The following is a 13,673-nucleotide window of genomic DNA, read 5'->3' on the forward strand; positions in this document are numbered from 1 at the left end:
TTTCTTTAACCTTTTCATGAAAAGTCACGATCAGCTTGAGAACGATCTCCATGAATACTATCTACTTTGTATCCATGATCGTATAAATAATTTTCTAGCATATCAGCACCTCTCTTTGTTTCAACAAAAATAACTGTTTTCTCACCTTTTCCAGCAAATTCTCGTAAAACATCTAAAATAGCTTCTTGTTTTATTTGTTCTTCAACCCATAAAATAATTTGTTGAATTGATTCAACAGTACTTCCTGCTCTTCCAACAGTAATAAAGACATAATTATCTAAGAAATCTGCAGCAAGTCTTTGAATTTGTTTAGGAAAAGTAGCAGAAAACATTAATGTTTGACGTTTTCCAACAGGTGGCATTTCATTATCTTCACAAATTTCTCTAATTTGTGGTTCAAATCCCATATCAAGCATTCTATCAGCCTCATCAAAAATAAGATATCTAACAGAAGATAATGAAACAATTTTCTTTTCAGTAAAATATAATAATCTTCCTGTAGTAGCAACAAGAATATCACATCCTTTTCCCATTTCTTGAATTTGAATATAAGCATCAGATCCTCCATAAACACATACTGATCTAATTGGGGTATTTTCAGTGAATTTAACTGCTTCTTCATAAATTTGTTGTCCTAATTCTCTTGTTGGTGCAAGAATTAAAGCAACAGGAAATACAGTAACTCTATGTGATAAATTTGCTTGTCTTGGCATTGGTGGATTTTTAAGAATATCTGAAATAATAGGAAAAAGGAATGCAGCAGTTTTACCTGATCCAGTTTGTGCACATGACATTAAATCACGTTTAGCTAATACTATTGGAATAGTTGCTTTTTGAACTGGCATTGGATGATAAAAACCAGCCTTAAAAATATTATGATCCAATTCTTCACCTAAATCAATATCATAAAATGTTTCAATAGTATCTTTTGGAAGATCTTTTCCAGTAACTTCAATTTCAAGGTTTTCATATGAGAGAGTTACATCAATAAATTTTTCTCTTTCTTCTTTTGTTTCTTCTAACCATTGATTTCTTTTTTCTAATCTTTTAGGATCTTCTCTAGAATCTCTATAACCATACCATCTATCTTTATTTATAATTCTATTATTTCTACGTGTGAATGTAGGTGTATCACTTCTATAGATTGTTGATGAACTACGAGATGGTTGAGGAGTTCTTGATGTTATTGGAATATGATGATCTGATTTATTTACTCCTTTTTTAATAAAGGATGGACTAATTGGAGTAGGTTCTCCTTTCATTATTGTTGTTTTCTCTTTGTTTCTTAAATGTGGTGGTACGTAAGCCATTCTTTCTTCTAAAAAGCTGTTTTAGGGTTGTATCTGTTCCACAATTTTTGAAATCAAGGATGATTTGATGAAAATTTTAGATTTTAAAAAATATGTTTTATGAAAAAAGAGAGAAAGAGAAAGAATAGATTTTACAAAGGATAAAATTTAAACTATAAAGTATAGATTAACAAGTAAGAGAAAGAAGAATGAAAAGACAAGACAACCCTAGGAGGAAAATAAAAGAGAAGATAAAACTAATATTCAATAAATCATATGAGCACCATTCATAAACCAAAGAAGTCTGCTGTTTCAATTGAAAAGAAAATTGCTACCCAACAAAAGAAAGAACAATTAAAACAAGAAAATGAAATTAAAAAAGAAGAAAATAAAGTAGAAGAAGAACTTGAATCTGCTAGTGATCCAAGAGTTATTAAACATTATGAAGAAGCAGCAGAAATTACTAATGCAGCAATGAAACTTGCTGAAACACTTTGTGTTGATGGAGCAATTGTTTATGAAGTATGTAAAAAAGTTAATGAATTTATTGAAGAAGAAGCAGCTAAAGTTTTTAAGAATGAATATTCATATGAGAAAGGAATTGCATTTCCATGTTGTATTTCATTAAATAATTGTTGTGGATATTTCTGTCCATTAGCTGAAGATAAAACTAGTATGAAAAAAGGAGATTTAGCTAAAATTGAATTAGCAACACATATTTCAGGATTTGTTGCAGAAGCATGTAAAAGTATTGTAATTGGAGAAGAAGCAACAGGAGAAAAAGCAACTATTATTGAAGCAGGATATACTGCACTTCAAGAAGTTATTTCAAAACTTCAAGTAGGAGTTAATACATCAGATATTACAACAATTGTTGATGGAATTTGTAAGAAATATAATGTTAAAGCATTTGAAAATATTGTTTCAAGAAATATGGAAAGATATATGATTGATGGAAATAAATTTATTCTTAATGTTCCATCTAAATCAGCTGTTGAAGATATGAAAATTGAATTAAATGATGTTTGGAATTTAGATATTATTTTAACTACTGGAAATGCTAAGCCAGTAGAAAAAGAAACTAGAACTACAGTTTATAAAAGAAATATTGATGAAACATATATTCTTAAAATGAGAACATCTGTTCAAATTTTTAGAGAAGTTAATAATAAATATCCAACATTCCCATTCTCTCTTGGAATGCTTGAAAATGAATCTAAAGCTAAAATGGGAATTATTGAAATGGCAAAACACGATTTAGTTGATGCTTATACTGTTGTTTATGAAAAGACTGGATTAGTATCTCAATTTAAAGCAACAATTATTGTTACTGAAAATGGTCCAAAAGTATTAACTCCAATTGAAGCTCCAGCTTTCATTAAGAAGAACTGAGTGTGATTTGTTATCAAAAATGTTATTTTTTCTTTTTTTTTTTAATTTAAAATAAAATAAAATGATTTTAATTATGTACTAAATTCAAATAAGCTGATAATCCATGTAGAGATGATGTAAAAGTAGTATTATGTTGAAATTGAGGTGGTGGAAGAGGTTGTAATTCACCAGAAATAATTAAATTAACTAATTCAGAATCTGAAGAAAATAAGTTATGAGATAATAAAGAATTAACATAAAATGGAGCAATAATTTCATCTAAACTTTGTTTTAAATTTGATTTAAATATTGAATTTTCAAATTCAGTTAATAACTGTCTTTCCATTGAAGGATTTTCCCATCTTTCATCATAATATTTAGTGAAGTTTTGTAAGTATTGAGCTATTTGTCTAGGGGATTTAATTGTTTGTTTTTTATAAGTTTGAGAATAAATGAGGGCAATAGTAGGAATTGCAACCATTAATAATAAAGTTGAAGAAATATTAAAGAAAGTAAATTTTGTTAAAGAAGCTAAAGGAATAATAATTAAACAAAGACCAGAGATTAAAATTTTTAAAACTCTCATTATATGAAATAAAATTCCTTTTTGATTAATCCCAGTTAATTGTTGAGCTAAAGGAATTGCTTCATATAATCTAGTAGAAGTTTCATGAGGTAATTCATTATATCTACGATATAATAACCAAGCGTATTTAGTAAAATGATATTTGTTTAATAAAATTAAATTTTTACCTAAAAGAGTAAAATTTAAAAGAATAATTTAAAATAGAAGAATTAAATATAAACAAACTAGTAAATGAACTAAAATACTTTAATAAAGTAAGATAACCATTATAACAAGCAAAAATAATATTTAATGGAAATATATGAAGAAAACGTAATTCATTTGTTTTAGCTTGAATACTAAAATAAGTTAGATAAAAGAAGAAAAAAAAAGAAATACTATCAAATAATAAAATTTTTAACATAAAACAAACTAATTTTTCCATATTTTTTGTAAATTATTATCATATTGAAGATTTCTACAAAAATTTTCATCAAAGAAAGAAGGGAATAAAATTGATTGAGTAATTTTAATAAGATATTTTGATGGATAATATTTAAAGAAAGAATATCTATTAAATAATAATGTTAATAAATTATAATTCCATGCAATTGATGAACGAATAATTAAATTAGATTGTGGATCAATTTTATTATTATACATTCGAACAAATGTTTTTCTATTTGATGATGTTGATGGTGCTATTATTTCTGATATTCCATTCCAATTTCTATTAAACTCTTGAAAATGATTTATATTATAAAATTTTTTTGCTTCAATAATATTAGAAGAAAATAATTTTTTAAAAGTAAAATATATTTTAATAATAATAAAAGGAGAAAAGAATAAAATAATACACCAAATACACCATATTCTAAATTGATCATTTAAAATAAAATATTCAAATAATTCATTTTCTTTTGTTTTTGTATTAAACATTTTATTAAAATCTAATATTGTAATAATAATACATATTGTCATTAATATAATTACTTCACTATTTATAAATTATTTTATTATAAAATATATATATTTTCTTCTTTATTCTTTTTTAATATCTTTGAAATAACAAACAATAAATGCATTATTTTATCAAATATTAATCCTATATATCCTCCTTTTTTCCATATTAAATATAATTCTTTTAAAGATTCTTCTGATAACATTAATGTTTTTGAACATTTCTTGTTATATAAAGTCATTAAAGACAAATACAATTATTTAGTTTTAATTAGAATTTCCTTTTTTTTTTTTTTTTAAATAAATTAATATTAAAATGAATTATTTATTTGATTAAAACAACTTCATATAATTTATTCCAAAGTTTTCCTGTCATTAATATTGTTTTTTTATTTGAATCATAGACAATTCCATTAAATACATCTTCTCCTGGACTTTTATTTATATTACACCAAAATTCACTAATAACATTTCCTGTAATTAAATCAATAACACAAATAACATCTTCATACCAAATATTAGCAAACAAATATCCATTAATATATTCAATATCATTAATTCTATATAATGGTTTATTCCCTCTTTTTACTTTAATCAAATGTTGAATTATAAATGTTTCTGGATTAACAATATATATTTGATCACTTCCATCACTAATACCAAGTGATTGATTTATTCGAGTCATTCCCCATCCTTCTTTAATTTGAAATGGTAATCTATAAGATCTTATTTCTTTTAAACTTGAAATATTATATACTTTTATCCATCTATTTTTCCATGTTAATTGAAATAATTCATTATTTATAATAGCTATTCCTTCTCCAAAGAAATTATTAGGTAATTTAGTTTTAAGTATTGTTTTACCTGTTATTTTATTTACAATTCTTATTGAAGATTTTCCATATAATCCTGTTGATTCAAATAATGTATTATTTAATAGAGCTAATCCTTGTGTAAATGAATGTGGGTTATGTGGATATGAATGAATAATATTTAATCCTTTAAATAATTTAGTTTCATAATTTATAGCGATACACTCTTTTATTTCAACAGAGAATGTTAATTTAATAAAGAAAATAATATATAATAACGGTGTAATCATTAATATATTATATTTTTTAGTTAATTTTTTTTATTATCTTTTTTAAATTCAAAATACATATCAGAAATGCCAAAACAACACAAATCAATTTCTTCTTCATCTTCTCTGTCATTAAAAGAAAAAGCTGCAAAATTTAAACCTATCAAAGATGAAATTAAAAATAAAAGTATTCATCAAACTCCAAGTAAAGAAAATTTAATTGATCTTCCATTAACTAAAAGATTATTTGTTGGTGGAATTGATAAATCAATAACTGAACAACAAATTAAAGAACGTTTTATTAATTACGGAAAAGTTCTTTCAATTCAAATTATTAATAAACCTTGGAAAAATTCATTATTTGCATATGTTGAATTAAAAGCAAAAAATGAATTATTATTACATCAATGTCTTTCTACTTTGAATATGTTAACTTGGAAAGGATTAAAATTTAGAGTAGAATATGCTAATCCTAATATATTAGATAAATATAAACAAGAAAGAACTCAATTACATCTTGATAGAAAAATTAAAATTAAAGAAAGACAAGAAGAAAAAATAAGAAAAAGAAAGAAAATTAAAGCTTGTAAGATAATTATTGATAAAGGATTTTACAAACATTAAATACTTCTGATTTTTAATTGATTATTTTTTTTTGTTTTCTTTATTAAAATTCTATAAAACTTAATAAAAAAAAATATCTTTATTTCTTTAAACTAGAAGAAAGAATGTATTATTGTTAATTATCTAAATAATTTAATTAAATTTAGTCATTACTTTAATTTGTAATGATAAAAAGATTCATTAAATATATAAATATTCATCATTAATATAAATAAACTTCTATATATCTTACTTGACACACTTCAATAACAAAAAAAAAAAATAATAACTTTATCATTTTTATTATTATTTAAATACAAATAGTATTAAGAAAATAGATAGATCATTTAAAAGTAATGATTTGAAATAAAAAATATATTTTCCACTAAGAATAATCATTATCTAACATAAATTAAATTAATTCATTATCTAAAGAAGAAATAAAATAATTAAATTTTAAAGTTTTTTGAAAGTTTTATTCATTTTAAAAAAAAATTTGAAAAACACAAAGTAATTAATTACTGTTATTAAATTAAAAGATATTTATATTCTTTCTTATAACTGTTTAATGAATTTATTTATTGTTTATTTATTTCTTTATTCTTTAAAAACTTCTACCTCTCATTATTTCATTGTTAAAGATATAAATAATAAGGTTCAATTGTTTTAAAAAACGTTGAAGAAGAATTATCATCTTCAATATGAAAAGAAGAATAAAAAGGTTTTATATCAGTAAAAAATAAAGAAAAGGATTTGGATTCTTCTTTTATACTTGAAACAGAATTATTAAACATATTAGTTTTAAAAGATGATTCATTTTCTATTATAATTTCAGACAATAAAGAGAATGTAACATAAATAAAGGTATTTGTCTTAACTATTATTTCTTGTTGTATTTGATTACCATCTATAAAGAATTTTATACTTGTTTTATTAATTTTGTTTTCAGGGAATTGAGATTGAATTTGATTAATGATTGTTGTTTTAATAACACTAAAACAATTATCCTTAATAAACAATGGCAAAAAATCAATCATTGAGTTTGTTTTATAAAATATGATGATTGGGGTCATAATTTTGTGTTTGTTCTTTTTTAGTTTGTTTAAATATCTTGGTCCATTTTCATCACAAAATCAAGGACAAACTTCATCAATTAAAACATCAATAAATATAAATTGATATATAAAACATAATTTTAATAAACCCTAAAAAAAAATAAAAGAAAAAAGAAAAGATAACAAAAAAACAGATAATGAGAATTGAGAAGTGTTACTTCTGTGGAGCAAATATTTATCCAGGACATGGGATGATGTTTGTAAGAAATGATGCAAAAGTGTTTTGGTTTTGTAGATCGAAATGTCATAAAAGTTTTAAGATGAAGAGAAACCCACGTAAATTCAAATGGACAAAAGCATACCGAATGACAACAGGAAGAGAAATGACAGTAGATAAAACACTTGATTTTGAGATGAAAAGAAATAGACCTGTACGTTATAATAGAGAGCTTTATGCAAAAACAATTATTGCTATGAAACGTATTGAAGAAATTCGTCAACGTAGAAAGTTAAGTCATTATATTGATCGTATTAGAGAAGGAAAACAAAATGAAATGAAACAACGATTAGCTCTTATTGAACGACATAAGGATGTTTTACCATTATTAAAATTAAGAGCACGAAAAGCCACTATTCCTGCTTATACTCAAAATCTTAAACGTAAAGCATTATTAAATAAAACAAAAACAAGTAGTATATCTGAAAAAGATACTAATAAACACATGGATGAAGCTTAAGTAATAATGATACATTGATAAGAAGTGGTGTAACTGATTGATTTTCTTTTATTTATTTTATCATATTTTTTTTTTTTTAATAAAAAGAAAGAAAATAACTAAGAAAGAATTATATAATTCTAACATGGAAAATAAACCACAAAAAGATATTTTTGAAGATATGAGACCAAAATTAAAACCTATTGAAAATAGTGATAGAAGAAAAAGATTATATGTTATTCAATTAAATAAAATGCTTGTTGAACATTTTAGAAAAGGAAATAATCTTAATGATTCAATTGGATTTAATCAATATGGAGAATTAGTAGAATTAAATATAGAAGATGAACAAACAAAGAAAAAGTATGATTTATTTAAAACACAATGTAAAGAACCAATTTTTATTCTTAAACAAACAAATCAATCATTTAAAAATTATGGAAAATCAGATATGTATTTAAAACCAATAGTTAGAAGAAATGATATTATAATAAAACAACAAAAACCAAAATTAATTATTAATGATGAAAGTTCAGAAGATGAAATTCCACATAAATCAATTAATATTTATAGAAAAAGAGAAGATACAGTTGTTGATAAAAGAGTTAGAATGAATGAAACTGAATTAACAGATAAAATATTATCAATGTTTAAGATTAAACCAACATATACATTTACTATGTTAAATTTAGAATTAAAACAACCAGAACAATATTTAAAAGAACAACTTAAAAAGATTTGTGATTTAGTTCAATCACCAACATCAAGTATGAAAGAATATCAACTTAAAAAAGATTATCAATAATATTAAATTCATAATTAATTTTTTATTTTTATTATATTTTAAAATGAATTATTATTTATTTTAAATGAATAAAAAAATCAATCAAATTAATAGATACTGATATTCTCTTTTTATCTCCAATCATGTGTTCCAGCTGTTCTTTTTCCAGCCAATAACCATTTTGGACGTTCAATATCATGTTTTCTATCTGATTCTCCAGTCCTACTTTGTCGATGTAATGCATCAATTGCTTTTCTACGTAATCTTTCTGCTTTATCTCTCATTTCTTGTCTTGGCATTGAATGTTCTTCTCCTTTTCTAATTAAAGAATTAGATCTACTACGTTTTCTACTATTTGATCTACCTCTTTTATCATTAGTTTCTTCTTCTTCCATAAATGGAATATCTCTTCCTCTTTTAACACTTTTAGTTCTACTTCTTGATTTACTTTTAGCTAATTTTGATGTTTGATGTGCTGTTTCTGTATCAATACCTAAATCTTCTAAATGTTCTTGTAATTCATTTCTACTTCTTCCTCTAGTCATATTTTCAATTCTATTATTTTCATTTCCTTTCTTTGCTTTACTAACTGCTTTTAATACTCCTTGTGCTTCAACAATTTCTTCATATAATTTTTGATCTTCTTCACTTAATTTCATTGAATCATCAAATTCCATTGTAGCTGTAAGTAATTGTTCTTGTTCTTCTTTTTCTAATTCTTCTAATTTCTTTTCAATATCTGGATCAACATAATCTGCAATATTCATACCATCTACAATTTCTGGAATAACATCATATCTCCATTCATCATTATCTAAAATATATTTTTCTCTTTCTTTCATATATTCTGACCATGGAATTTCTCCTCTTTCATATGCTTCAAAGTCATGTTGATATTTAATTAATTCTTTTTGACATTGTGTCATTTCTGGTTCAATTTCATCAGTTTCCATTTCTTTTATTACTGGTGCTGCAACAGCAGGTCTTGCAATATCATCTCTTTTCTTTGGCATTGTAACTCTTAATTTATTTAACAATAATTCTCCTTTCTTTCCACTAAATCTATCTTGAGTTACTGTTTCTTTTAATAATCCACATGCTTTTGTTTTTAATTCTCCATAAAGTTCTGGTTTATAACATGAACATTCACAACATAATGTTGACATTCCTTTAATTTCTTCAATAATTTTTCTTTCTTCTTCTTCTAATTGATTCATTGGACAAATATCAATTTTATTTAATACAAGAACAACAGGTTTTTGACTAAATAATGGTCTCATTGTTTTAAATAATTGTGCTTGTTGTTGAATAGTATATCCACAACTTCCACTAACATCCATAAGATATAATACACATGATGGTAAATGTGCAAGTGCTGTTATAGATTGCATTTCAATAACATTTCTTTCTTCTAGTGGATGATCAAGAATACCTGGTGTATCAATTACTTGCCATTGTGTATAATTAAAATCAGTATGTCCAATAAATAATGATTTAGTAGTAAATGGATATGGTTGAGTATCAACATTTGCATTTGTAATAACATTCATTAATGATGATTTTCCAACATTTGGAAATCCTGCTAGAATTAATGATTTAGAAACTGGATCAATACTTGGAAGTCTTCCTAAATGTTGTCTTACTTGTTCTAAATATGCAAGTGATGCACTTTGTTGTTTAATAACAGATGTCATACGACCAAGAGCAGCACGTTTTAATTGTTTACATCGATATAATGAATCAGCATATTTTAAATATTTACAATATTCTGTTCCAATTGAATCAACTAATTTCTTTGCAATAGAAAGTTGTGCTAATGCAAGTTTATAATGATCTCTATCATATAGAACATTCAATAAATCTCCATAAAATGGATGAAGATCATCGAGTAATGGAAATTCTTCTAATATTAATGCCAATTTATCATGATATGATTGTGAACAATATTTAACCTTTCTCATATAAAATGCACGAATTCGATGAATAGCATATTGTTTATGAACAACAGTTGGAGTATGTTTATTAGTTCCACTAAGTACTATATCTTGTAATTCATTTGATGTAGGAACAGGCGTAATTTTTTTAAATGTATACAATGGCATGCTACTGAATTTACTCTTTTATCTTTTTTTTTTGTTTTAAGGGTAAATCTTTTTTCTTTTTCTTTTTTTTAAACCCTGTTTCTCTATTTTTATTTCCTTTCATCTTTCCTTTTTTTATTATTTTTTATAGTTTCTTCTTTTGACGTTTTCTTTCTAACTTGTCTAATCTAATCTAATCATTCATTTATATCTTTATGGCATTAGAGTCACATCACAAGAATTATTATTGTTTTCTAATATCTTGACTCTTCTCTATCTTGTCAATTCTTTAATCTTATTAATTCATTCTTTTTTAAAACAAACATGAAGTCGTGCAACACATTTAGTCAAGTCATGATAAACATATTGTTTAATTGTTGATAAATCATTCACATTTCTCCCTGCATACAATGGAGATGATATCCCACACTGTTTAAGTATTATTGTTGCATTTGGAGTTACTTCTTTATTAGTCTTATTTAATTCTCCTAACATAACTTGAATTGATTGGAGCTGTTTGTTTATTCCATGTATTTGGTTTTGAAGAAAATTAATTTTTTCATTTTCTATTGTTTGGTGTAGCACAATTATTTTTTTGAATATACTGCATTATTTTTATGTCATTTTTAAATTTTTACGTTATTTCTAATTGAAATATCATTTTTTATGACTACAAAATTCTATTTTTTCTTGAAGATATTCAGAATAGCATATTCCTTTCTGAAAAAGTCATCTTGAAAAAAAATAAGTCTTTTAGAAGAAATGATGAGGAGGGCATTTACAGATAAAAAGCCAGTAACAACCTCCAATCTTATCCCACAAACAAAGCCAACAAATTATATTTTAGTTATTATAATACATTCAGGAATATTTAGTCCGTTAGAAACTGGATTATATTGTGTTTGTAAGATTGACGAAAAGAAGTACAGGACATTAACAAAAGTTGGGAATAAACCTATTTTTAATGAACAGTGGACAGTTTCAGTTCCAGAAAAAACGAATATTTTACAGATTGAAGTATGTAAACATAATAAATTAAATCAAAAGCATATTCTTGGAATTGTAAGAGTATCATTAAAACGATTAGGAATAAACCTAGAAACAACAGAGAAATACACTGTTTTTTCTTATTCTTCTGTTGAAGTTGGGAAATTAAATATTACATTTAAGAGGTTGTCAAGAGAAAATGAGCAGAATTTGATAATTGGCGAAGAGTCAAAGAAATCAAGTGAAAAGTCAAGTGAAAAGTTTTCTCTTTTAACGTCATCAATCGAAGAACTTAATTTATCATATAAACCTCAAAATGACTTATCTTTAGATCATGTCCATAGAAAAAAGTTTATGCCACAACTTCCATCAGCAAAGGATAGAGAAACAATTGAAGCGTGTGGATTATTTTCAGCAGTATTTACTGTTACAGTAGGAGACATTACAAAAGATCTTCTTCATTTTATGAAAACAAGCAATGCAACATTTAGCAGTATAGAACAAGTAGGACTAACAGGAGTTATTACAAATTGTTATCCACCAAATAATGGAGGTAAAATAGTTCCATTAAATATTTGGAATTTTTGTTTTGGAGATGGGTTAAGAGTAAGTAGAACGAATAAAAATATAAGTGTTGTTCCATTTGTTATGACAGATGCTATGGCTAATACTAAATATGCGTGTTTCTTAATTGCTTATTTTAAAATTGAAAAAGAAATGATTAAAAAAATACAAGAAATTATTCCAAAAACACCTGATGAATTATATGCACCATATGCTGTTGGAGTAACAAGTGATTTTCCATTACATACATTTATGAGAAAATGGTTAAAGTCATTGTATGAAATAAATGTAGAAAATGATATGAAATTTACAGATTATTGTCATCAAGTCATTTTTATGACTGGGAAACCATCATTTGGAAATTTATATTCATACGATTTTGGACAATTAGGATTTAAAGTTGAAATACATTTACCTTGTTTAAATGGATTACCACCAATACCTACAAGTATCCTTCCATTATTTGAAATGATTGGAATTGATGGAGTACTTGCTGTATGGCTAGCACTATTAGAAGAAGAAAAAGTAATAATTACAAGCACATCAAAAACTGGATTAGTTTATTCAATAGAAAATTTAAAATCATTGTTATTTCCATTTGAATGGTGTAATATTTGTATTGACTCATTACCTTATTCATTAATTGATTATGTAAGTTCTCCAATGACATATTTAATGGGAGTACCATCAGAATATAAAGAAGATGTAGAAAAAATTATTAAAAATGAAGAAGTAGTATATGTTGATTTAGATAGTGGAGTAGTAAAATCAAAAGGAATAATAAGAGAAGTACCAAAATTAATAAATACAGTATATCATGAACTTAAAGATGTTTTTAATAAAAGAGAATATTCAAGTGGAAATATTAATTCAGACATATTTGATGAAAAGTATTATTTACATAAAAGTGAAGAATTTAATTGTTCAGTTAGAATTATATTATTTAAATTTATTAATATTATGTTAAATGAATATAGAGATTATATTGGATATACTTGGATTGCAGATAAAGAGTCTGTAGTTTTTTCATCAGAAGAATTTATTTATAATCAACCATCAGATAGAAGAGACTTCTTGAAAGCATTGTTTGAGTCTCAACATTTTTCATTCTTCCTTCAAAATTTCCCAAAAAGACATGACCATATATTTGAAGATTGGCAAATAAATAATATTTATTTAATTAATACTAATGAACTTATTCAAATGTATTCAAAAGAATATCATCCTATTACTTCAATTATTCAAACATCAACAGAAAAAAGTCTTGAAGTATCTCCAATTAATACATTGGTATTGGATTGTGGGAAACTTAAATCATTAAGAGTAAGAAACACTGTAGTTAATTCACAATTAGAACCAAAAATGTATCATAATCATTTAGAAGGATTAAAAAAACAAAGAGTAAAAGAAGTATTTAATAATGATATAATACAATTTAGTGATATTCAAATTGGAATATTGGTGATGATGAATGAAGGAACAACAAAAAGTCTTGATACAGATTTATTATTTAATTTTTTATCACAAGTTGAAGGAAGAAAAATATTTACACAACGATTAATGAGTAAATATACATCATTTTGTATTAATAAAATGGAAGGTAGAGTAAATAATATA

At 24.5% G+C, this 13,673-nt stretch overlaps 11 protein-coding genes across 11 annotated transcripts in view, besides 19 other annotated features; 5 read left to right on the forward strand and 6 right to left on the reverse strand.

Moving 5' to 3' along the window:
- Positions 1 to 14: 14 nt before the first annotated feature.
- EDI_139420 (ATP-dependent RNA helicase DDX3Y, putative) lies at positions 15 to 1,310 on the reverse strand (the record flags this gene model as incomplete). Its single annotated transcript, XM_001739544.1, has 1 exon — positions 15 to 1,310. One exon carries the CDS (start codon positions 1,308 to 1,310, stop codon positions 15 to 17), a length of 1,296 nt encoding a protein of 431 aa, XP_001739596.1.
- Positions 1,311 to 1,565: 255 nt separating this feature from the next.
- Positions 1,566 to 2,681, forward strand: EDI_139430 (proliferation-associated protein 2G4, putative; the record flags this gene model as incomplete). Its single annotated transcript, XM_001739545.1, has 1 exon — positions 1,566 to 2,681. One exon carries the CDS (start codon positions 1,566 to 1,568, stop codon positions 2,679 to 2,681), a length of 1,116 nt encoding a protein of 371 aa, XP_001739597.1.
- Positions 1,627 to 1,694: a microsatellite.
- Positions 2,682 to 2,703: 22 nt separating the features above from the next.
- Positions 2,704 to 2,756: a sequence feature (AT_rich).
- Positions 2,749 to 4,427, reverse strand: EDI_139440 (uncharacterized protein; the record flags this gene model as incomplete). Its single annotated transcript, XM_001739546.1, has 4 exons — positions 2,749 to 3,413; positions 3,472 to 3,584; positions 3,659 to 4,222; positions 4,300 to 4,427. The coding sequence occupies 4 exons, from the start codon at positions 4,425 to 4,427 to the stop codon at positions 2,749 to 2,751; spliced, it is 1,470 nt and encodes a 489-aa protein (XP_001739598.1).
- Positions 3,392 to 3,412: a sequence feature (AT_rich).
- Positions 3,416 to 3,534: a microsatellite.
- Positions 3,775 to 3,828: a sequence feature (AT_rich).
- Positions 3,976 to 4,261: a sequence feature (AT_rich).
- Positions 4,428 to 4,467: 40 nt separating the features above from the next.
- Positions 4,468 to 4,524: a sequence feature (AT_rich).
- Positions 4,511 to 5,287, reverse strand: EDI_139450 (uncharacterized protein; the record flags this gene model as incomplete). The annotated part of the gene is made up of 1 exon (XM_001739547.1): positions 4,511 to 5,287. The coding sequence occupies one exon, from the start codon at positions 5,285 to 5,287 to the stop codon at positions 4,511 to 4,513; it is 777 nt and encodes a 258-aa protein (XP_001739599.1).
- Positions 5,245 to 5,336: a sequence feature (AT_rich).
- A 17-nt stretch (positions 5,337 to 5,353) lies between these two features.
- EDI_139460 (uncharacterized protein) lies at positions 5,354 to 5,890 on the forward strand (the record flags this gene model as incomplete). The annotated part of the gene is made up of 1 exon (XM_001739548.1): positions 5,354 to 5,890. The coding sequence occupies one exon, from the start codon at positions 5,354 to 5,356 to the stop codon at positions 5,888 to 5,890; it is 537 nt and encodes a 178-aa protein (XP_001739600.1).
- Positions 5,789 to 5,843: a microsatellite.
- A 9-nt stretch (positions 5,891 to 5,899) lies between the features above and the next one.
- Positions 5,900 to 6,106: a sequence feature (AT_rich).
- A 34-nt stretch (positions 6,107 to 6,140) lies between these two features.
- Positions 6,141 to 6,419: a sequence feature (AT_rich).
- Positions 6,420 to 6,504: 85 nt separating this feature from the next.
- On the reverse strand, positions 6,505 to 6,942 carry EDI_139470 (uncharacterized protein; the record flags this gene model as incomplete). The annotated part of the gene is made up of 1 exon (XM_001739549.1): positions 6,505 to 6,942. The coding sequence occupies one exon, from the start codon at positions 6,940 to 6,942 to the stop codon at positions 6,505 to 6,507; it is 438 nt and encodes a 145-aa protein (XP_001739601.1).
- A 90-nt stretch (positions 6,943 to 7,032) lies between these two features.
- Positions 7,033 to 7,072: a sequence feature (AT_rich).
- A 4-nt stretch (positions 7,073 to 7,076) lies between these two features.
- Positions 7,077 to 7,115: a microsatellite.
- A 6-nt stretch (positions 7,116 to 7,121) lies between these two features.
- On the forward strand, positions 7,122 to 7,661 carry EDI_139480 (60S ribosomal protein L24, putative; the record flags this gene model as incomplete). Its single annotated transcript, XM_001739550.1, has 1 exon — positions 7,122 to 7,661. The coding sequence occupies one exon, from the start codon at positions 7,122 to 7,124 to the stop codon at positions 7,659 to 7,661; it is 540 nt and encodes a 179-aa protein (XP_001739602.1).
- Positions 7,662 to 7,707: 46 nt separating this feature from the next.
- Positions 7,708 to 7,747: a sequence feature (AT_rich).
- Positions 7,748 to 7,785: 38 nt separating this feature from the next.
- EDI_139490 (uncharacterized protein) lies at positions 7,786 to 8,445 on the forward strand (the record flags this gene model as incomplete). Its single annotated transcript, XM_001739551.1, has 1 exon — positions 7,786 to 8,445. The coding sequence occupies one exon, from the start codon at positions 7,786 to 7,788 to the stop codon at positions 8,443 to 8,445; it is 660 nt and encodes a 219-aa protein (XP_001739603.1).
- Positions 8,426 to 8,523: a sequence feature (AT_rich).
- Positions 8,524 to 8,555: 32 nt separating this feature from the next.
- On the reverse strand, positions 8,556 to 10,526 carry EDI_139500 (nucleolar GTP-binding protein, putative; the record flags this gene model as incomplete). Its single annotated transcript, XM_001739552.1, has 1 exon — positions 8,556 to 10,526. The coding sequence occupies one exon, from the start codon at positions 10,524 to 10,526 to the stop codon at positions 8,556 to 8,558; it is 1,971 nt and encodes a 656-aa protein (XP_001739604.1).
- A 9-nt stretch (positions 10,527 to 10,535) lies between these two features.
- Positions 10,536 to 10,681: a microsatellite.
- A 586-nt stretch (positions 10,682 to 11,267) lies between these two features.
- Positions 11,268 to 13,617, forward strand: EDI_139510 (uncharacterized protein; the record flags this gene model as incomplete). Its single annotated transcript, XM_001739553.1, has 2 exons — positions 11,268 to 13,517; positions 13,585 to 13,617. 2 exons carry the CDS (start codon positions 11,268 to 11,270, stop codon positions 13,615 to 13,617), a joined length of 2,283 nt encoding a protein of 760 aa, XP_001739605.1.
- Positions 12,989 to 13,018: a sequence feature (AT_rich).
- Positions 13,216 to 13,242: a sequence feature (AT_rich).
- Positions 13,558 to 13,578: a sequence feature (AT_rich).
- A 24-nt stretch (positions 13,618 to 13,641) lies between the features above and the next one.
- EDI_139520 (ATP-dependent RNA helicase DDX3X, putative) overlaps positions 13,642 to 13,673 on the reverse strand; it is a gene marked incomplete at both ends in the record, with an annotated part of 1,179 nt that continues 1,147 nt past the window's right edge. The window contains one exon of the mRNA XM_001733427.1: positions 13,642 to 13,673. This exon is cut by the window's right edge and continues 1,147 nt beyond it. Within this exon, the coding sequence (XP_001733479.1) occupies positions 13,642 to 13,673 (32 nt within the window).

This window comes from Entamoeba dispar, genomic scaffold (genome assembly GCF_000209125.1).
Source record: "Entamoeba dispar SAW760 scf_1105229462229 genomic scaffold, whole genome shotgun sequence".
Classification (NCBI taxonomy): domain Eukaryota; phylum Evosea; order Mastigamoebida; family Endamoebidae; genus Entamoeba; species Entamoeba dispar.